Source organism: Lissotriton helveticus, chromosome 8 (genome assembly GCF_964261635.1).
Source record: "Lissotriton helveticus chromosome 8, aLisHel1.1, whole genome shotgun sequence".
In the NCBI taxonomy this organism is placed as follows: domain Eukaryota; kingdom Metazoa; phylum Chordata; class Amphibia; order Caudata; family Salamandridae; genus Lissotriton; species Lissotriton helveticus.
In genome coordinates, this window is record NC_136069.1 from 1,596,680,532 (window position 1) to 1,596,704,122 (window position 23,591).

General features: G+C 43.4%; 1 protein-coding gene across 1 annotated transcript in view; it reads left to right on the top strand.

Moving 5' to 3' along the window:
* Positions 1 to 23,591, top strand: part of XNDC1N (XRCC1 N-terminal domain containing 1, N-terminal like) — a 369,152-nt gene that overhangs the window by 12,089 nt on the left and 333,472 nt on the right. Inside the window, exons 2-4 of the mRNA XM_078659006.1 lie at positions 19,991 to 20,170; positions 22,090 to 22,222; positions 22,735 to 22,890. Of these exons, the coding sequence (XP_078515132.1) occupies positions 20,126 to 20,170; positions 22,090 to 22,222; positions 22,735 to 22,890 (334 nt within the window). The 5' untranslated portion in view covers positions 19,991 to 20,125. The remainder of the gene's footprint in view (positions 1 to 19,990; positions 20,171 to 22,089; positions 22,223 to 22,734; positions 22,891 to 23,591) is intronic.

The following is a 23,591-nucleotide window of genomic DNA, read 5'->3' on the forward strand; positions in this document are numbered from 1 at the left end:
CATTGTTGGCGAGGGGAAGTAGTCCAGCCAGCATTCTAAAGTCTGTATTTCTGGGCGGTGAGGATGGAGCTCTGATTCAGCAGGTCCTAGCCTGCCGCCATCTTGGCCACATCCCCTATCCATATTATTTATGGCTCAAATGCTGTTTGTAACTGGGAATACATTTTAGATTGCTGTGTTCATAATGTATGTATGATTAACCCAGTACTGCATATTGCTTATAAATGATTGGATGGATGGGAGGGTGGAGAGTGGGTAACTTGCATATATATGTTTGTTTTCTTAAACTAATCAAACAAGTTCTTTTGACCAAGTAGGTACCGGCCTTGACCTAGTATCATTGGTGCGTCACCCTCCCACTCGCTATGACAAGTCAGTTGTTATCAAGAGAAGCTCTTTTTAAGGCTTACTGGCACTCCGTGGCACATGAGCTTAGGCTGGCGAAGAACAGGTGTTCTGTTCATTCAGAAAGGGAATGATCAATAAAGATGCTTTTAACTGTTCAAACTGCTGTTCACTCTATTATGGAGACTAGTGTTTACTTTTCTTTCTGTGGCTGCAAAGTTATAGGAGTTTGGAAAGTGAACTACCTGACAATCTTGCAGAGGTATGGGAGCGTGAAAGGAAAGACTGTAGGATGATAGTTTTTACTAATAAACAACAACAAATACTTTGTAAATGAGCTGTAGAAATATTTAAAAATATACCAGCAGTTAGCAAAATAATTTTTTGGGGTATTGTTGTAATTCTGAAGTGTGATGGAAGCAAAGATTTCAATAGAATCCAAGCAAATCATAACGATTTACTTGGTGATGTTCTAAGGATAAATATTTTGTGACAAGAAGGTCCAGAGAACACGTAACAATCGTAATTGTAGCACATATACTCTGTAAGTAACAAAGACCCCTGTTTCGTCAGAGGGGCCGTTACCCATGACTCTTCAGGGCTGAAAAAATCTCTATTGGAGCGGTATCTGGGGACTGGTTATATTTCCAACCCGGTCGCTAATGAAGAGTCTTTCCGAATCCGGTTACAGCAAATTTACAAACCACTCCATGCTGCATTTCAGCTTTTGACCTTTGTTACCATGACGGCATTACCCGCTCATCCTTTCTAGATGTCATGATTACCTGGGATTGTACGACACGCTCCCGGCTTATCCTGCCTTTGCGCAACTTTACACCCCGATTAGGACCGGGTTGGAAATAGAACCGGTCCCCCGATACCGCTCCAGTAGAGATTTTTTCAGCCCCGAAGAGTCATGGGTAACGGCCCTTCTGACGAAACACGTCCCGGCTGGTTTTCTCTTGGGTCTCCTCTTGAAGGAGGACCACAACCACTTATAAAACCTTAAGCTTGAACCATTGTTTGTCGATCTTGTTTTCTTACTCGTGTTCTTGCATTTTAAAGGACCTTGTTACTTACACAGTATATGTGCTACAATTACTATCGTTACTTGTGCGCTGGACCTTGTATTCACAATTTATAGAGTGGTTTGGATCCACTCTCTCAGGGGTTTTGGGTTCCCCTGACCAAGCAGCACCGTTCCTACTCCAGCATCCTTTGTTTACTTCACCGTTACCTGATGTGCGCCAATTATCTCTGAATACTAAAACCCCTCGCAGAAAAAATAAGGATAAATATTTGCTGAAACATGATTTTTTCAGATTATCTTTTGCATGCTAGATAGTTTTATTAGTAACACTGTATGTCAGTGGGAAATTTTGTGGCCATTTTATTAGAAAATGTTCGGTCTTGAAATGACGGTCCACTACCACATCATGGTTTCCTGATCTATTTGTGACAGTGTGCTACAGCCATTACATACCACTCCCTTATCACTGCCCTGCTGTACAGGCGTGTCTTATTTGCTATATTTTTCTTTGTGTATGCTACTTGGATTTTTTAAATTATATAATACCTAGGACTTCAGTGATGTAACATTGATGGCAGCACCCGCCACCATTAAAGTTGTGCCAATACCACTGGTGATTATAGCGCAGGCTCAAACTGCAGTGCCCAAGTTGCAATCGGCTAATCAGATTGCAGCTCACACTAGTGTTTTTAGTCAGTGATATAGTGTGCTTCTCATTGGCTGATTAGAAGGCAGGATGTACAACCCGACATGCTGCTTTTGCCATCCCTTGCGTGCTGTGCATCAGTGCTCTGTCTAGAATTGAGTAACATTGTTGGGCTACATTTGGAACGTGGTCCATCTTGGCATGTGCTTCTCTCGTGCTTTGACAAAGAATTGTAACACATCAGCTATCTCGGAAGCTGGTACAACCCTGCTGCTCCAATCTCTTGGAATTCCGTAGTGTGCCACACCTACAGGCCCTTATGTGTGACAGACATTGTTGAATACAAAAAAGTGTATTTCTTTAACACACTGAAGCGTTTCATCTTAGAGTAACCGGTTACTTCACTGCTTTGAGAGTATTTATGAAAATGGAGAGTTTTTAAACATGAATTATGAAAGTTTCCTGCCCCTCCCCTGATGATAATGCTATTAGTTAACAAAGAGCAAAGTCAGGAATCGTGTGTACCCTATATGCGGACGAGAGTCTTATTATACATGGAGCAAAAGTTTAACCTAGTAAATCAAACAAGGTTTTATTTTATACAGCACACATGCTGAACTCTCATTTGAATGTTCTCTTGTGATATGGAAGACAAATGAGGCTTGGTGAAATAAAAATGTGCCTAGGATCACACAGTTTGTTTCCAGTTTAGGGGTCAAGAGTATTGCAGGTCTGGTAACACATTTATGATTTTATGAGACCTGCATGCATTGGATATTCGATAACGCTAATGAATGTTATTTATTAGGCCAATAAAGAAAAATAAAAAAGATGTTCAAGGTTTTTAGGGCTCAGGCATGGGCAGCGTAACAGGGTAGTAATAGATTTTTAGGTTTTGCAGAAAGGTTAAGGGTTTTTCAGGTTCAGGAAAGTAGCAATAAGGGTAAGTAAGAGTTTAGGGTCCTGGAAAGGGTAGCATTAAGAGACAGCAAAGTATTTTTTAGGGATCAGAGAAGGGTAGCAATAAAAGCCAGTAAAAAGTATTTACGGTTCATGGAAGGCTAGTGATACGGGGGTTGGTAGGGTTCAGGAACTAGAGTACTTTAAGAGGTAGTAAGGGTTTTTAGAGTTCAGGGAAAGGTAGTATTTAGGGATGGCTCTGTTTTTAAGGGTCCGGTGATAGGAAGTGTTAATGGGTACTAAGCGGTTAATATTTTACTGTTAGATAAATTAAAGAATGCATGTAATAAGAAAATGAGTTAAATTTCAACTCCATTTGCATGTAGTCTACATTTTAAAAGTGTACGTTGTCACATTAAGCCCCTTCATTAATGGTCAGAGTGGGTCCTGTTGCTCTGTACCTTCTGCCAATATAGTTACCTGTCAAATCAGACGACCCCAATGCAGGCTCTAACATTGCTCATAGGCAATAGAGTGAGTTCTGTAATACAAAACATCTTACCAGGCGCAGTGGTGATCAGTCCAGGTGTTCCTTTACTCTCAGAAAATGTCAGTGAATGACAATAGGACAGATAGAGCCTCCCCTTTCTGTTTGCAATTACAGACCTGGAACCAAGGAGGTTAACAGTCTTGCAGACCTCCTTCACCTGTTTTCGTTTATGATAGAGTATGACCTTAGCCCTAATATGTTTTTAGTTGAACAGGGCCCAGAGTTAGCTGTCTGCCTTCATCACTGCTTTTTAGATAACCGAGGACTTGGCTAGCTTACCTTCAACAAAAATTTAAAATACAAAAAACATCTTTGAACAAATGCCCTCTGGGACTTCAGCCCTTCTCAGAGCTTTACAACTTTAAGAAGGAAATCAAAACAATGTTGATTTTTTTCTCTCTCCCTGGCAGTGGGATATCTGCCAGCTGTCTTAGTTATAACAAATAAAACAAAAGAAGAGATCCTTACCCATGTGAATGTCTTTGACAGCAGGAATAGCTTTCCCATTCCCTGTGCAAGTTTGTGAGGAGACATTAAGGGGCTGATTACAATGGGGGTTGGAAAGCCTTCGGTCTTAGGCTTTCCGCCCTCCATCTTCTGTTTCAATTCCGACTGGCTGCTTATGTATCGGCCTATTGGAATTGAAACAGGCCGGTCATTCCGTTTGGGGGCCCGTGCAGTGCCACCTTGTGTGTGCGCGTCCTTCAGTTGCGGCAGAGGGTGCAACTATATTGCCCCCTGTTGATCCCTTTACCCCGTGGCGGGCACCTCAAGGTGCCTGCCACGGGGTGCATGGATGAACAGCACCTCCCATTTTCCTATGGGAGCATGTATTAGGGTCGGTTTATGGCCATAATGTATGCTCCCATAGAGAAATGTAGGAATGAGACTGAACAGAGTTCGTCACGTCCTAATTAGGCAGTGGGGCCGCCAACTGGGGGTGGGTGGGTCGGTCAGTCCGTCCCAGGACCGAGACAGTAAGTCCAACCGACACCGTAATTAGGCCCTAAATCCTCGTTAATGCTTGCAAACATTGATGATGAACTCTGAAAATTCATGTTGCTCTGTCCCCTTAACCTTATTTTGGGTGCTTTTGCTTATTAATTACTTCCTGACTTTCTTTCCCTTCCCCCTCTGCCTTGTCAATGGTTTGGGAATTTTATATTGTTGTCTTAACTTTTATGTTGTTTGGCACTGCTTCAACCTAATGTGTATTTATCTGGGAAACCACCCTATACTTGTGCCAGAGTTGCCAGGAGGTATGCAGTGATTCTCTTAGAGCTGTATTGTGACCTAACCAGAATGCTTTTATTAATTTACGGGTGCTATCTTTCAAATTATAAACTTAGTCTCAATTCAGTGACTGTGACTAACAAAACATTTAGAAATCCCAGCAGGAGTAGGATGATGACTAGGAAAAATGTCTTTGAAATCGGAGTTAATAAACTTTTCAGCTCTATACACCCTAACCTCACACTAACTGATATACTTGAGACATATAGTCCTTCTGGTAGACCGGCTTCTTCACAGCTTTTCCACCTCCAATATATCTTTACTTACTTCTGGGCCCCTCCTCACGCCTAGATGAAACAAACCAAAGCACTGATGAGCATATTTTTAAAGCATCTCTAATTTTCTCTGACCAATGAATGTTAGACACCCTAGGTTTGTGAGTAGTTAATGTAGAGTTGACATAAGTGTTTTAAAATCTCTGGTGAGCAAAGATTCGAAGGGGGTGCATTCCAAATGTGATGAAAATCTAGTTCAAATTTGGCATGGTGAATGAAGTCAGGAATTTTCAATCCTAGGAGTTAAAGAAGAATGGACCAGAGTACATCTTTCTGTTTTCATATATTGCCTCCAAACAGACCAGATTTTAAAGGACTGTCTGCCCTAAGGATACAGTGGTAGTCTGGGACAAAAATTATTATAAAAAATAAATCTTCTAATTAAATATAGTCTCTATCACAAAAAATATAGTTTCAAATTGGTATTTGGTAACTATATTATACCACGTAATAACTAATCTGGAATTAGCATACAAGATGACATTGTACTGTATGGGCTGTGTAGAATTTTACCTTAATGTGAGCGATAGTTTGCAGATCGGGTGATATCCAACTCATGTACTGTAACGGAAAGTCCTTTAAAATCTGGTGTTGGACAGACTATCTTGTATGCTTCCCTAAATTTTTGGTATGACTGTGATCAGAATTGTAAGTTACCTTTACTTTACAGATTTTATATTGTTGGTCTGTACATCAGGAGTTTTTAAATGACTTAATAGTAATTTCCTTCCCAATTATTTTTTTAATTGTAAAATCAACTATTTCAGCATTATAAATGGGTTGCGTTTATGAATACATATGTGCATTTTTTATGTTAAGGGAATTTAAAATGTATTCGTATACATTATTTGACAAATTATTAAAGTAAATTAATACATGTTTAAATTAATTAAGGAATCTATATTTAATGTGAGTGATTTAATATGTTGTAACCAAAGAAGACGGCCAAGAAAAAATGACTGTCTGACACTAGGGAGCCCATTAGGATGGCGGGCAGACCGCCCCGCCAGGCTGGCGGTAGCCACCGCCGGCCTGGTGGGGGCGATCCGCCCGCCTTCCATGCCGGAATGACCCCCTGCCATATTAGTATGGCTAGGGGGTCCGTGGCAGACGGAAAGACCGTCCGCCGCCAGGTTTCTATGGTGGCAGTGTCTATCAGACACCGCCAGCCATATTAGCATGGGCTTTTTCAGATGCCTTTCCGTGGCGACAATGCCGCCACGGAAAGGCATGCGGAGTCTGCTTTGGGGGCACGTTGCGGGCCCCCATGGACTCCGGGGTGATGGGGGGGGGGGTGCACATGAGGGGTACCTATGGTACCCCCCAGCAGTTCCATGCACAGCATGGCAGGCACCGCGCGGTGCCTACCATGCTGTGCATGGAAGTGCACAGCATGCCTTCCCGCCATTGTGGCGGGTGGTGCTGAGTGCACTGCCCGCCACAATGGTAGGAATGCAGGATGCGCCTGCCACTGTGGCGGGCGCATCCTAATGTAAGCCACGGGACCCCGCCCCGCCCTTTCACTGGTAGGATGACGGACGGACAAAGTCCGCCCGTCATCCTAATGACCCCCTAGGTGTCTGGCACCTCAAAGGTTTTTTAAGAAAACCCTCACACACCAACTTGGTTGGTGTCATGCTTCATCATCGATGTCAGTCATTTTTTCTTGTCCGTCTTCTTTGGTTACAATATATTTACAGGGAAAAGGACAGCCGTCCTACAGTCCTAGCTCCCTACATTTTGGTTTTGAATAAAGTGATTTAATATGTACATTTTAATGTAATGAAACCTCAGAAAATTAAATATAAATTACGTTAATTGTAACCTAATGTGATTAGGCTTAGGTTTTAATAGAGGAAAGGGAATATGGGCATGGCTACTATTTAAGAGTGGTTTAAATTGTTTGTGGTAAACGCTTGGGTCGTTTTTAGTGGAAAAAATGATTTTTAGGACTCTGCGACGGGTATATTTTAGACATGGAAAGTCGTCTTTAGGGTACAGGGATGGGTAGTTTTTGGGTTCAGAGATGTGTAGAGTATGGGGCATTAAAGATTTTTTTGCGGCTCATGGTGAGGGTGGTGTTCAGGGATAGGAAGAAATGTTTAGCATTCAGGGTAGGTAGTGTTTAGGGGTAGTAATGGACTATTAGGTTTAAGGGATGGGATGTGTGTGGGAGTGTTTTTTGGGATGAGGGATAAGTTGTAAGATTTACAATATTGTATGTTAAATGGAACGTAATATAATTTAAAGTAAAGTTACTTTGTGTGTGTGTGTTTGTGTGTGTGTATATATATATATATATATATAACTTCACGGAGGATACTGGTGCACTGATACCAGCCCACGACTCAGCAGACCTTCGCCTGGCAGGTTGAAACGTCGCGCAGGGACCCGAGGGGTCTTGACACAGCTTATGGGACTGAACTATGTGCACCCAGCTCTACTAACGCCGAAAAATACAAAGGTTGAACTTTGATTTCTCCACTTCACACCACCCCAGGTAACGGCATTCTGGGAGTTGTAGTGTTCAACCTTGCTGCAACTTGGTGGAAGATCACATGGTTGGGGCGGACTCAGTTGTGCAAACCCACGAGTGTTGCAGAGATAAAAGCCGGGTGCTACGGACATTCAGTTTAGCAGGGGGCGTCTGAAGAAGGAAGTGTCCGAAATGCATTATGCCTCACCTGTTTGTGTGTAATAAAGAACCCCGCCTGAAGTCCCAGCCTGTGGCTCCTTCCTTTGACGTTGTTGGAGGGTGTTTGGATATATTTCGTGTCAGCCAGAGACACATTAAGGAGCTCCGTTTCACCAAGTGGCTGCCTGCTTCACTGGTTTCTGCGCAAGCAGCTTTTTCGTCGCCAAGGTATTGGCAAGGGGCAGCTCACCTACCAGGTGCGGGAATGCGAGGGACGCTGCCAGGTGGCAGACCGTGACTTCACGGAGGATACTGGTGCACTGATACCAGCCCACGACTCAGCAGACCTTCGCCTGGCAGGTTGAAACGTCGCGCAGGGACCCGAGGGGTCTTGACACAGCTTATGGGACTGAACTATGTGCACCCAGCTCTACTAACGCCGAAAAATACAAAGATTGAACTTTGATTTCTCCACTTCACACCACCCCAGGTAACAGCATTCTGGGAGTTGTAGTGTTCAACCTTGCTGCAACTTGGTGGAAGATCACATGGTTGGGGCGGACTCAGTTGTGCAAACCCACGAGTGTTGCAGAGATAAAAGCCGGGTGCTACGGACATTCAGTTTAGCAGGGGGCGTCTGAAGAAGGAAGTGTCCGAAATGCATTATGCCTCACCTGTTTGTGTGTAATAAAGAACCCCGCCTGAAGTCCCAGCCTGTGGCTCCTTCCTTTGACGTTGTTGGAGGGTGTTTGGATATATTTCGTGTCAGCCAGAGACACGTTAAGGAGCTCCGTTTCACCAAGTGGCTGCCTGCTTCACTGGTTTCTGCGCAAGCAGCTTTTTCGTCGCCAAGGTATTGGCAAGGGGCAGCTCACCTACCAGGTGCGGGAATGCGAGGGACGCTGCCAGGTGGCAGACCGTGACTTCACGGAGGATACTGGTGCACTGATACCAGCCCACGACTCAGCAGACCTTCGCCTGGCAGGTTGAAACGTCGCGCAGGGACCCGAGGGGTCTTGACACAGCTTATGGGACTGAACTATGTGCACCCAGCTCTACTAACGCCGAAAAATACACAGATTGAACTTTGATTTCTCCACTTCACACCACCCCAGGTAACGGCATTCTGGGAGTTGTAGTGTTCAACCTTGCTGCAACTTGGTGGAAGATCACATGGTTGGGGCGGCGTCAGTTGTGCAAACCCACGAGTGTTGCAGAGATAAAAGCCGGGTGCTACGGACATTCAGTTTAGCAGGGGGCGTCTGAAGAAGGAAGTGTCCGAAATGCATTATGCCTCACCTGTTTGTGTGTAATAAAGAACCCCGCCTAAAGTCCCTGCCTGTGGCTCCTTCCTTTGACGTTGTTGGAGGGTGTTTGGATATATATATATATATATTGTATGAATGTGTGTGTATATATTCACTGAAAAAAACACAGGTGTCAGGGACATTATAGTTAGTTGGACATTTCACTTGTACAAAACCAGAGAAATTTGGCAGTTCTAGTTATTTGAGCTAACTGATATCACTCATGACATCTACAGAACCACTCAGACACCCACTCACACCTCCATAGAACCTCTCAAGCACCCATTCCCACACCACCCCTCCCATATCCAGTCAATGACCCATACCACTACTCGCACAACGAACACTCCTCCATAGAGCCACTCACGCATCCACTCACTCATACAGCCAATCACACATCTACTAACTCACCCATACATCCACTCATGCACCCAGGCACCAATACAGCCACTCACACATCCAGTCCTACAACCACCGACACATACAACCTCTCTACACCACTCTGCAAACGCACCTCCTGGCACACTACTGATTGGGGGAAGAAGTCCACTTTAATCAGCAGGCGCATTTGAGGAGTGGTGGAGAAATGGGGCGTGTCCTCCAAATACCTCTCCGCAATCCCACTCTGTGGGGCTTACTAGAGGTAACTGGAGGTCTTGTTGGTCCCCTGAGGACCCTCAACAGCCAAGAGTCCTTTAACCCCCAACCAGGAGGCGCATTTGCAGAGTGGCGGAGCCTCTGGTACGATGCCGGGCGTTTTTTTTCCCCCTGGTTTTAAACCCCCCCCCCCTCTTCCCTGGCCCTATTTTGGTACTGGGGACCCCATCCCCCGGGGCCAGGTAATTTTATAATGTGGAAGGGGGGACTGTGCGGCCCCCCCAATCTCTTGGACGATTATGGCCCGGGACCTCATCTCCAGGGGCCCAGATTTTAGTTTTTCTCTTTTTAGTAAAGGAAAGGGGAGCTTTTTTGCCCCAGGGATCCCATCTTCTGGGGCCTGCCCCTTTTTATGAATAAAAAAAAAGAAAAGGTGTGTTGTGCGCAGCTCCCCTCCTATGAAGATTTTGGCCCCAGGGAACCTATTCCCAGTGGCATGGCCACAACACAGGGTGCCCTTATCCCACCCAGGACACTCAGTCATTTTCGTTGGGGACCACGGGGGATCCTGAAGGGAGGCAGCCCCTGCTGGCTCCCTGTGTCCTGCGGGAGCGGACATTGCTTTTGGACAGAGGGAGCTGCTAAACATGCAGCTCCCTCTGTCCAAAAGCAGTTTTGCTCTGCTTCGAGTTTGCAATAGAATGGCTGTGTGCTTATGCTATGTGCACCAGTCAAGCCATAGCAAACTCCAAAGTCCGGTAGGTGGGCACCCCAGGACATTGCTGTAGCTGGCGCTGGGAGGTGGTGGGCCCGCCGGAGTCGTGAAGCCCTGGGAGGGGAGGCCATGCGCGCCCCCCCCTCTTATTTTGGTATTTTGTCCCCGGGAGGTGGTGGTCCTCAGGGCGGTCCATGAGGCCCCCCCATACAAATATTTGAGACCCGGGTGTGGGGGGAGGGGTCAATGAGGCTGCCCCAAATTAATTTAAAATGGCACCGGGGAGGTGGTCCCCAGGATCTGGGGGGTCCGTGAGACCCCCTGTTTCTTACATATTGGCCCGGGAAAGTGGTGGGCCCGTGACCTGTGGAACCGCGCGGCCCGATGCTAAAATAGATCCATCCTTGGGAGGTGGCGGTTCCCTGTGTGTGTGTGTGTGTGTGTGTGTGTGTGTGTGTGTATGTATGTATATATCACAAGAAGACAGCCAGGGCAAACATCTGGATCTCAAAGGATACAATGAGTCACAAAGAAACTAAATATCCAAGAAAGAAGTGACTCAAACAGATTGATGCTTCTGGTATTTGGCCCACCCGGGGGTCGATAACGATCGAAGCACATAAACCTGTACTTCGTGTGCATTCTCCCACCCCCACCCCCCCACACATTTTTGGCAGGAGTCGCAGATTCAGTGCGGTTCCTACTAAAAATAATGTTAAACTGCTTATTTGGCCTTTTGGGACCTCCCCCAAGAATCCTATGGGTTCAGGGTGTTTCTGTCTTGCCCCCCTCTTCTCTTTTTAAAACTTTTTCTGTGACTTGGTTCAACCGAGTCTCAAGATTGCTGCCAACACTTCCTGATTTGAAGTGTTGACCGCCAGTCAGATCTCAGCATGAGATCGAGAGGGGTCATAGAGCCACCACATGCCTATATATACACAACTAGACATTTCTTTAAATAAATTACACCAAATTTCAAAAAGGCACATCCCTGAACCAACATCTAACTTTCTGCCAAATTTGGTGTAAATCCGTTCAGCAGTTCAGGCTGTAGCAGTGTCTAAAGGTCCTATGGGAATTAGCATGGGGAAATGCTCTTTCAAGCACCCCTGGTTCTCTGTTTCTGCTTTCAGGATCACCCTGAAACTTTAAAGCTAGCAGTTGAAGTGAGTGTTGTCAGTTTGGAAAATGTTGCGAAGATTCGTCTAACAGCGCCAAAAGTATTGGCAAATGAAGACGCTCTTCCTATGGAAACTAGGCCCTTACTTTATCTACCTTCTGGCGACCGCCAGTAGGTTATTCATTTATTTATTTATAGGGTGTGTGTGTGTGTGTGTGTGTGTGTGTGTGTGTGTGTGTATATATATATATATATATCTATTACAGCGTTTTGCAGATGTCCCCTGCACCCCCAATTCTTGCTCCTTAGAAGCTGGTTTTCTTACTCTTGGTTGTGCCCAGGACTAGTGCTCTGTTTAAAAGGTTTATGGTAATTGGGTGTAATTACAGTTGGGTCCGACAACCTCCCTCTAAGTCCCTAGTATATGTTATGGCATGTAGGTTTCGAGGCCCCAGCGGAATTAATGCACTTAAGTGTGCACTGTTGTGGCGTCTGATGTAATTTCATAGCCAGCCCTGCTTTGCAGGCTGCTTTTAAAATAAAACTGTGTCCAAATTAGACTTTGGAATTAAAAGCACTTCCAAAATCTTAAACAATCTTTTTATTACATATGTCCACCTTAAGGTCTACCCTAGGTGCCTCAAGGGTAAGGTTCCTTGTAACTAAAGGCAAGGACATTATACATATGTGTTATATGGGCTGGTGAGGCAAAACTGCCAATTTAGTTTTCCCCCATTTTAGTGTGCAAGCTAGGTAGGCTAACATGAGAAGGCTTTATTAAACTTTAAATAAGTATAAGTTTGACAGAATTGAGCTAGAACTATCATTTAAAATATCAGAATAATAGTTACAATAAAGCCAACAACTTGCAATTGTAGATTTATTAGAACTATTATTGATAATCAGTTTTAGAACTTGCTTTCCTGAAGTTACCTAAAGCAGGCCTGTAGCAGCCTCCTCTGATTGACCAGCCTATGATCGGGTGAGCCAATCTGCTCCTGATTAGGTGTGAAGGGGCCTGGTCTGAAACAATAGAATCATTTGGTGGGAGGAGATCTGCTGCCTGCAGATGCCAGGACAGGAAAAGGGCTGGTTAGCCAAACTGGTTTTCAAAGGGAGAAAGACATCTAGTACATGAAGCAGAAGCACGCCCAGCCAAATGGAATTCCCTGTAATGGAATTAGGAGAGGAGCTGGAAGAGGAGTGTTGGGTAAAGTTAACTTCCAGGAGAAAAATTCTCCATTTTGTTTTTTGTTGAGGTGCTTCCTGGGACAACAACATGCCACACTTCATAACAGAGGGTGGCACCCTGTACCCCATTGGTTAAGGGTGCCCCCCAGCTTGCAGCACAGAAACTGGATTAAATATGGGAGAGCTGCCCAGCAACTCTGATCCCTGCCTGAAAATATCAAGAGAAGGAGACTGCCCTGTTGAACCCCTGGTCTGCACCAAGAGAGGACTGCACCTGCTGCACGCTCTGGGCTTCACCAAAGAGGAATTTGCCTGGCTTCAAAGGATTAAGGAGTGGACTCCCTGAAAGCAACAGGTAGAAAAGAGCTTCAAGAAGTCACCTGCATCAACTCCACCAAGACCAGCTTACCAACTTCACCTGGACTTCAAAGAATTTGATCAGGTGCATTGTGGAATTTGTAGTTCCAAACCTCCAAGAGGCAACTCAGAGCTTCTGGACCCTTGGCTGGTGGTGTGGAACCTCAAAGACCCAAGAGACCTTCTGGAAGAAAAGCCAAAAGTTTGGAAACATTTGGACAACTTTTGTCAAAAAGCTACATCCGCCCTGCCAAGTACCACGTATCAGGCATGTGAACGCATTTCAGTGTGAAGGTCTGCCTCACCGCACATAAATGCAGAGTTATGCATAATAGGCATAGTGCCTGCCTTGAGTCCAGCCGCAGTAGCCATGGTGATGCTGACTAAATTAAAACGGGGGCAGTGTGCCTAGGCGTGCATGCTGCTCCTGGCTGGCTCTGGGGCTGGTTAGTCGCTACTACCTCACTTGCTGCTACATTTTATTAATAAAAGGATAAGATTTCCGCTGTGTGGCGCAGCATTCATTCTGTCTGACGTCATGAGGCAGAGCCCAATAGACATGTGCTGTAGGAAATCGCGTTTGTGGGAGGCCTACTAGGCTGCGAGTGTGACAAATCGTCACTTCTCAGCATGGGTGGTAAATTAAAATCAATTACTTCACGGCCACCGGGCCCAACCCCACGGACCCCCGGCTGCCACTGGAGCCCACACTGTGCAGCTTGGTGAGCTCAGCTGAGTGAGTCTGAGCTGAGACTGCCGATGCACGTTTGCCGAGAAAGTGGCGTGCTGGCCTGTAAACCCGAATTGCTTTGGCTCGCAAGTAAATGTGAGCGAGATAGTGCACCAGAGTGTTTAAATGTTAATCTACAAGACATTTGCTTTTAACTTAAGCGCTTAGCGTGAGATCAGCTGCCTGCTGGTTGGTGTAGATCTGCCTTGGCCACTGAGGCGGGCGGCGGGCAGGTGTGGCTTATAAATGTGTGCCTCATCTGCCTGTCTTACCCAAATTCAATGTCTAGATTTGTGCTGTCTGCCGCCTCTAACTCGCATTATTGTTGATCGGACGTTCGCACTGAGCGAACGCCTACCCTTTCACCATATGGTAGACTGGCTCCAGCTCATGGACACCTATAATGTTTTGCATTTTATTTCTATTAGCGGGATGCACTGTATAAAAATTTAAGTAATGGTGTCTTGCGACCTAAAATGATCACAGTCTGATGGTAGTGCTTAGAAGCAGACACTCTAGGTCATATGCATTGTCCATGCTGCTCAGTCTTTCCACCAGAGAGGTCAAATGCTTCTTTCCCACTTACAATGACCCTTACTAACACTTTTTTCATAAATGCCCTTTCATTTCTGGTGCTTTGTAGCATTTTTAAGAACTTACAGCTTCTCGTTGCTCAAATGTGTGCAATGCCTGATATTTATATGTTTCCCCTTATTTATTGCTTGATTTTGCTCGTGAATGCTCAAATGTCACTCATAATTACACCAAATATGGAATGTCACACATCGCAATCTGAAACCTTGCCAGCTATGCTACATAAGTTGACCACCTCTCCTCCCCCGAGGGTGAGAGTCAAGCTGGTGACGTCTAACCACGACTTGGCCTGAAATCCAGGTTTGCTCTGCTGGAATCTTCTGAGCTTTTCGCTGTCAATGACTAAGACCTCCAGGAGTCACAGGCATTATGCTGAAGCAGGCTGCCGTCGTCGAGCCGTGACGCATCTTGCTGCAGAAGATCGCTCTACATTGAGGAAAAAAGCTCCAAAAAAGTGACTAGGTGCAAAGGCAAAACCTTAACCAGCCCCTACAACTCTTATCCAACCCATGCTCCATCGTGGTTGTTCTGAAACTTTGACTTGGTCCCAGTCCAGTGCGACCAGATGGCTGCAGTTGGCGCGTTTTTCTTTTTGGCTGTAGAAAGCATACTTTTTTACATTCATTCTTTAAAAATTCATATCTTTTGTTCCCATCACTGGATTTTTGTCAGTAAAGTGGTGTTGGATTTTTGTGTGTTGTCTTACTTATTTACTGTTTTGGTGATTATTAAATGCTTTACCAAGCTACCAAGCGTTGTTTGAGCAAGGATTAATTTAATGAGACTTGACTATCTGTGATTGTGGTGTTCGTAGCTTTAGGTACGTACATGCATACCTACCTGCACCTACTAATAAACTACCTTCTATCTATCTTTGTGTGTGTATGTATATATGTATGTATGTATATAAATAAATAAATATATGTATATACTTGCCACACACTCGTATTCACAGAGTGAAAGCTAGACGGCACTCCAAGTCGGTGTTTTACAACAAAAGATTTATTGGCAGACCCCCTGCCCCCTCGATAGATGCGTTTCACCGTTTAGGCTTTGTCAGTGTCAATTGCAATTTCGTATCAGCCACCATTATATCCCCACCCTTCTCTAAACAAAGAGAGAGGACTAACTTTGCCGAAAGTATTTCGGCGGCCATATTCTAACATGCAATGTTATAGTTCTTACACAAACATTAGAAAGCAATCAATAAACAGGGGAAATGGTGAAAATAAAGTGCTCGTGCATGTTTAAAAAGACAACATGGTATTATCCAATATTATCTAAATCACTTTTCATTATTGCGCATATGTGTTCCTCTTTTAAGGGGTGAGGTGGAGGCAAAAGGTGAACAATGGAACAAGTTATTTACATTCATGCCATTTGTTATTCTCATGTGCATATTGCAACATTCTGTTTCCATGTGATGTAATTTTGCAATAGTTAAACCTACGCTCTTCAAGAGAGATGTATATGTCATCTCCATAATTTTTTGATTCATGAACAGCGTCATATGTCACCATTCTCCTCTATGGTATTGTATTCCCTATTACACTTGCGCATATACTGTTTAGATTTTCCCCTGTATGGGCTCACTTAACTGTTGTCGATCCCCTCATCCTATTCTTTCTCCCTCTATGGGCGTGTGATCTAATACATTTGTCTTAATCACAAAAAAACACTGATTCGGGGAGAGAGAAGAGTTGTGAATGGAAGTGAGTAGGACAATGCATACTCCACTGGGGCTCCCTCACTTTATATCTTCCCAGTGTATTTAACTCTCTAGGGATTTGTTTGTTTTAGGAGGCATATCCTTGTATCTACAAGCGCCAACTTTTGTGATGAACTGAATTATTCTAGGTGGACCCAAAGTTCCTCGTCATTATTCAATCCTCTAGGTTGCATACTTTGGAGGTCAATAATGTACCTGGACTCTAATGCTCTTAGTGACCTTACTTTGTCTCCACCCCGTTCTTTCCTCCCCAGTTGGTCAACGAGGTAGAAGGACAATAGATCCCTATTGCTCTTGTGGTGGGTGTCAAAGTGGCGTGCCACCGGGTAGCTTTTATCCCTATTCGTGATGGCACGCATGTGCTCCAAGATACGCTTTTTTGCCGGGTTTATTGTACTCCCGATGTATCTTTTGGAGCACGGGCAATCCAGGCAATCGACTACAAATTCCGAAGAAAAAAAAAGAAAAATATATATATATTATATATATATCAGGTGAACAAGGCTCGTGGAGCCGAAACGTCTTTGACATACCCGCACTGAGAATAAATTGAAGAAAAGACTTCTGTGGTCCGTGTCCGTGAGTTTTTCTGGTGTGCCCTGGCTAGTTATTCTGGAGCGGGGCGAAACTGCGGAGTACTGAATATATATATATATATATATATATATATATATATATATATATATATATATATATATATATATATATATATAATTTCGTGTAATAAGTAATACCACCATACCTGTGTAGTAAAGTAATCACTGTGATGTAAATGTAATCATGAGATGTAATTGCTGCAATGTTATGACTCACTAAGTAAAACCTATCGAAATACCAAATGATATTCATTCAGAATCCACCAGTGATCCTAATGGCACCCCGGAAAACATGATTCTAGGCCCCCTCCATAGACGTTTTTGCACTGGTTTCCTATTTTCGGAAGAGGCAGTTTAAACCTGGCTTTACATTTAAAGTATTTCCCAGGGTAGAGACCGATGTTTGAAAATAAATTAAATGAGCCCTGCAAGGGCAATTTAAAGGTTCGATGTTTGAAGCTTGCTAATGTCGAAAATATGCTTCAAATTCGAGGTTGGTAGGTATTGAACCTACTTAAACACATCTGCATAATTGAAAAAACGACTCCTTTTCTGAAATCATTGTCTTCTATTTCAGTATGCGTCAGGTCTTCTTCGGTTCCTTTCTATTAAGCACTATATAGCGATTGAGTCTGTGACACTGCACTCTGTTCTGGCCTCCATTCCCCATGGAACATCCTACCACCTGTTCGGATGAGCCTAAATCATTAGAAGGCCTTCCATCAGGCAATTGTTTTTGAAAGAGACTGGGTTTGGGTTAAGAGAACAGGAAGCAATGGCGCTCTAAGAGCTCGAAGGTTTTTGCTTCACAATGTTACCTTCTGCTCTATACTACGCGCCCACGTTTCTGATGCTCTACTGATGTATATTATCACACCTCACATTGTTATGCCTACCGGACATGTCTTTAACAGCCGCTTACTGTGATGTATATTGATTTACCTAGCAATATAGCTTTCTTACCAGACTCATTTACCTGTTCACATTTGCATATGATTTAATCAAAAACCACTGGCACCTAGTTAGTGTTTACACGTTAGGAGCTCGGGTTTGTTTGAATCACTGATCACCCATGTAATTCCCTTCCCTGTGTACTGTATATTTTATATTACGCTCCCACAGTACGGGCGGGTACAATTTTTATCGCTTGCCTTTTCCATTGTAATGTCATCTGTTTTCTGACCTATCTCAGGAGTCTTGCTACATTTGCCACGTCCATCCTTTTGCTGAAACACTTTTCACTTAGTACCGTCAAGAGTAAATCAATACTGTACTGTATTTGGACCACCCTCACATGCCATTTCTATCTCTTTCAATTATATATGTTTATTGTTCTTTGACTTTATTGCAGTATTCATGTTAGTCACTCATGTGGTCACAACAATACACTTCTCCCCCTGCTCACGTTGAAACGATATCCTGCTTGGTTTGTGTTTTGTTTTTGGTCTCCTCTTAGGTCGAACCTGCATAAGTACTCTGTACATCAAATCTTCCCATTCTAAGACTTTTTGTCTGCGATTGTATCATAAGCTTTTAACACACATCACTTTGAATATTTGGTCATCAGGTTACTCAATGTCATTTCTTTCATGCCTTTTTCACTACAGGGTCTTCACAACCCACCTAGTACTTTTTCCAGCACAGTCTTTTCACTTTCACTTTTCAATTGTTGATATAACTTTGTGTATCCCAGTTTTTAATTTGGCATTTTCCTCCCTTCTTTGTTTCTTGCTTCATGCTCTTCCTAGCCCTGATGAGTCACATCTCCCACACGGTGTGACGAAACACGTATCGGCTGGCTATTATTTTCTGTACTGACCAACAATTGACTTATAAAATCATTTTCACCTACTTGAAACTTTGTGTTTTGATCATTTTGAACCTTTCATGCGCTATCCACTCTTATATAAGATTTGCATTCTGACTTCAGGACCACTGATCTCACCAGCGTGTGCACAGGATCTGTTCTCCATCAGGCAATTGTGTTGTGTGTGGGCCTCCGTACTGAACTCTCAAGTGTGCAGTGCTCAGGTGGCGCAAGCTACTAAAATTAATATTTCATGACTTTACTAGCAAGAAAAGAAGGCTAAAGCTGTATCTCCTGCCTCTTTGAACTAGTCGTTTGTGTATTTATTTATTTGAATGTTGTATATAGTGACAAAAACATGAACAGGTGACAGAACGTTTCACAGAATAACTGTTGCAATACAGTTTTTCTTCCACAGCACTGGCAGTTCATTACAAGTCAGTGTAATATTTCGCCAGCCAGCAAGCAGGGCAGAACCTTTAGGATACGGGTGTCCAAACGTATAGTTTGCTGTGTCATTAGGTGATAAGGGCCTGTCGCCATGGTGTCACTGCCAGTCTTGGCCAGAATCACCTGCCATTCATAAAGTAGACCATACATTCCCAGCTTGGGCCTATCGCAGTTGTGTTCTACTTTTCTTTACTTTCAGTCTTACGTGTTGACTTACTTTAGTGTGTTTCACCCTTCTAGTTGATTAGATGTAATTTTCTTGTAGTAATAGCAGATGACTGGACATTGATACTTCTAACATGGCCATTGCTGTGTGCTGTGATCAGCTTGTAGGGAACCGGTCTAGATGTTAGCAGCTTGTTTACCACAAGGTATGGGGGCCTCCAGTGGTTCTAGAATTAAGTGCCGTGAATGCAGGATGAGGGCCACAATGCCCAAAGACACTGGACACAAAGCACAGGACTCTGGTGTCTTCCCACTTGTATTCCCCTGGGCTGTGTAGCTCCATCTTAATGTATGTCAGGGGGAAGGGGAATGTATGGCAGATGCTCACATTGCTTCTGTGGTTAAAGGGAGCAGTAGAGGTTGGTTGCCGGTGCCACGTTGGCTCCTGGATAGTTACGAACCACGTAAAATGCTGAGGATGCCATCTTAATGCTGAATGAGCAATACCTACAGCCTGTTTTCATTTTCAAGATAAGTAGAGATTTGTATTTTACAAAGTGTGGAATCAAACCTCCAGAGAGATAGCTGGATCCGTTTCCAAGACTAAATAGCCACTTGGGTCCTAGGACTGTATTGCTGCACACAACGACTGACATAATGTGCACCAGTAGTTAACCTAATAAGGCATTTATGTTGTAGGGTGTGTTCCTCGAAATTGTTTAATCATGTTTGTAATTCTTTGATCATCTTAAACCGAAATGCTGTTTTAAGATTCTATCAAATGATGCAAAGGAATGTATTTATGAATTGTAATACCAAAAAGTATTTAGAATAGGGATAACGGGTAAACATTCCCACTCAAAATTATATATTAAAATTCATTCAGTGATGATGATGAAAGTTAACGTTTAGTGCATGTTGGTGTCAACTCAATCGTTTATTCTGCTTTCCCTAGCAGTTGAGTGACCTGTGGAGGACTTCAGAGGTGGAACTGGTCGATGGTGGTTCTGTTATTCTGGGAGGCAACGGATGACGTTTTCCTGCACTACTGGCGTCTGGTGGTTTATGACTCAACAAAAAAGCTACTGCAGAAATGTCACCACTCAAAATCCAGCATATTGTGTCCTTTAGCTCTGAGGTATGATTGCAGATGAGAAATAGCTCAGTGCCTATCTTTGGCCCTTTGAATAATTGGAAACCAGTGTCTTTAAGTGAAGTACTGATTCATTAAGTTAATGATGAAGGCGTCCTAAAGCTGTGTCTGTCTTCCCCATTTAAATGACAAACTGGAAGACTATGATCCTGCTTTTCATTACGGTCTTGTGAGAATGAAAAATATAGAATGGCTCTTAAGATGCTACTAGATACAGCCATACAAAAAGGAAACTAGGGAGGGTGAAGGGAGAATGGTAGACCCCGTTTGAAAACTGAGTATTTTTACCATTTCATTTTTTTGTGCTTCTCTTCTGACCAGTTCTGCTCATGGCACGTTACTGGTTCTGTCATGGAAACGAAGGCAACGGATCCTTGAATTATTGTATTGTAAGTGCATTTATATTGCGCCTACTAACCCCGACGAGGTGTCAAAGTGCTTTTTTGGGCGTTTAGCACTCTACTCCGAAGCACAAAAAGGATTAGTGATGAATTGGTATAGTGAAATATGAAACTAATTTGAGTGGCAGATATGTTAGTCTGTTATTTGGATTGAAAAGGATATTAAAGGGATCGAAGAGGTAAGTGTTTGCATTTATATAGTGCTTGCTCCCTTGATGAGGTGTTGTAGCACTTTTCAGTGAGTAGCAGGCTACTATGGAACCCATACAGAATTGGTGTTGAATTAGTGCAGGGAAATATGAAAATAATTTGATTTGAGCGGTGGATATGTTAGTATGTTGTTTGGATTGTAAAAGGATTAATGGAGGGATAAACGAAGGAAGGGTCTAGAACTCTTTGTTAAGGTTTTTCTTTTTAGTTCATAGCAGTAGGAGGGGGTTTGGGGTGAATAAAGGGGAGGTGGAGGGGTTAGATTCAAGGAATGGTTTAGAAAGTGTTTCGGAGATCTGAATAGTAAAAGAAGTTTGAGATGATGCAAGGAGGGGTAGAGGAGGGAAGAGTCTAGAAATAGTTATTTTGGGGCTCATAGTAGTGGGATGGAATGAATGTGATTGTGGAGGTAGAAGATATATATTGCAAGAGATATAGGATGAGATATAGGGTAGTGCATTGGATATACTGAATTAGAATCAAAGTAATAAACATACAAATACAAAAGTACATGGAAGGGATATATATTATGTGTATGTAGATTAAAGTTGCATTTAATAAAATCACACTCCAGTGTTGCTGTACTTCAGTTTTTTGTTGTAATTCAATAGTGAAACAGTAGATAAATAGTTATGATAAAATTCACTTATTTATGCAATCACTTATATAAATGTTAAACAGAATAATGTAACTATAGGTATTAATGTTTGTTAAGCAGAACTCACAAATATTTACATCTTTAAAAACAATGCTCGTACACTATTATACTAAGCAATACACATATGTAGGTACACATCTATAGTCCAAATAAATGTTCATATACACAGTGCTGTATTTTTCTGTTAGTGTATAGTGGTTATGTATCTTTAGTAGTCTTCTGAAGATGAGGTGGTTGTCTGTGGATCTTATGTTTGGGGGTAAAGAGTTCCATAGTTTGGCTGCTTGAACAGAGAAGGATGTGCCACCCATGTTTTTTTTTGCTTGTACGATGGGATTTTGAGGCGAGGTGCCACTCTAGAGCGGAGGTTCACTCCGAGGCTGAGATAGTAACACTGCTTTCAAAGTTTGTGGTGTATAGGGTTGGCCTTTGTTTCTGCCAACAGATTTTATGGTTTTCATTTAATATTTTTCAATATAATTCCTGTAAATAATGACCAAGAAATGTGAAAGAACACAGATAGCTTTTGGAAGTATATGGATAGCATAATCCTCTGCAGAATAAATGGCTGTAGATTTGTTTGTGTGTGATGCGATTGGCTGAAATGCTCACATGTGCATTTTTCACCTCACCAGGACCCGAAGCACCCAGTGGAGAACCTGCTGAGTGGGACCCACCCCTGGTTAAGCTGCCCCCAAGACCACAACCAGCATATAAAAGTAGAGCTGCAGTTGGAACATGCCAGTCACATCGGCTTCATTGACATAGGTACTGCAAGGACGAAACCAATGATGCTATGGTAGGGCAGTCTCTTACAGTGATCTGTGTTAACTGATACGAACACAGTCCAGCAGGAACATTATTTGTAGCTCGTGTCCTCTTCTGATCGTCCTACGCCTGTAAAGTGCAGGAGAGTGGAAGCCACGCAATATGTATGTGCTGCAGCCAGCGTTTAATAACACCACTCCCTCCACACACTTCTTTCCCACCTCTTCTGTCCTGTGCTGCTTGACCTCGATAGGCAGTCTTTGCTGCGGTGAGGGCTGTTTTTTGAGGTTTGCTTTGGAGGGCATTGTGTAGGCTCAGAACAGGACTATCAGTGCAGATTCTTACTTGGTGGTGCTGCTGGCTGTGAAGTAGAGGGACAAACTGCTCTAGCAAGTTAAATGTATTAGCGGGTTATCCGGCTGCTAAGGTTTTGGTCGTTACTTCGTGGGTTGGGAACTTCTAGTCTTGCATTAGGTTTATTTATGGTGAGTGTTGATGTTGTTCACATCTAGGGAACTGTGGGTCGGCCTTCCTGGAGATTGATGTGGGCCGCTCATCTTGGCCTGTGGACCAGCCTTTTATCACTCTGCTTCCTACCACTACGCTCATGACCCCAGCGGACGCTAAGATGGGGAAGAATCGCACTGGTGTTCGAATGTTCAAGAAAGGTAAATGCAGTCCTTGCAGAAACAATGCTGTCATCTGACTGTATTCTGATGCATCATCAATGAGTTGGAAAGCGGTGCATATAATTGATTGCTACAAAGGACCACCACTTCTACTTCACAAGTATAATGTGACCATGCTGATTCTCGTGGTCGCATGGTTTGTATTTCTTTTGTTACTGCATCAGTATGTCCTGTGTTTTTATTTTTTCACCTCTGAATTGGAATATTTTTTTTCCCCTCTCTCCTGCTTAAATGTAGTCTGAATCTTCTGGTGGCAATGGGAATATCGCAGACACTGAGCCATGTGAGAACAACTGGATTAGTGTTGCTGCAGCAACACTTTACTTAACTGCAGATGTTCGTTTAAGTTTATATATCACAGGGCTCATACTGTGATTACATCTGTGGATGGTATTCACATGGAAAGCAACAGATGAAGGACAAGGCAGTGGCCTGGTTTTTGCCACTCTGGTATGAGTGAATATGAGAGGAATATGATAAAGGGTGGAGGTGTTCATGTTTCCAGACTATAGTCCCAAAACATGGCCCAGGAGTTAATAATTGCAAATAATCCAGAGAAATCCTTAGGTGGGCAGAGTAGAATCATCTGGCAATAACACTAAGGCGAGTGTGGATCGTACCCCAGTTATTTTTGCAAAGAGGAATGGAGAAATCATTAGCCTATAGGCTCTGTACGGGAG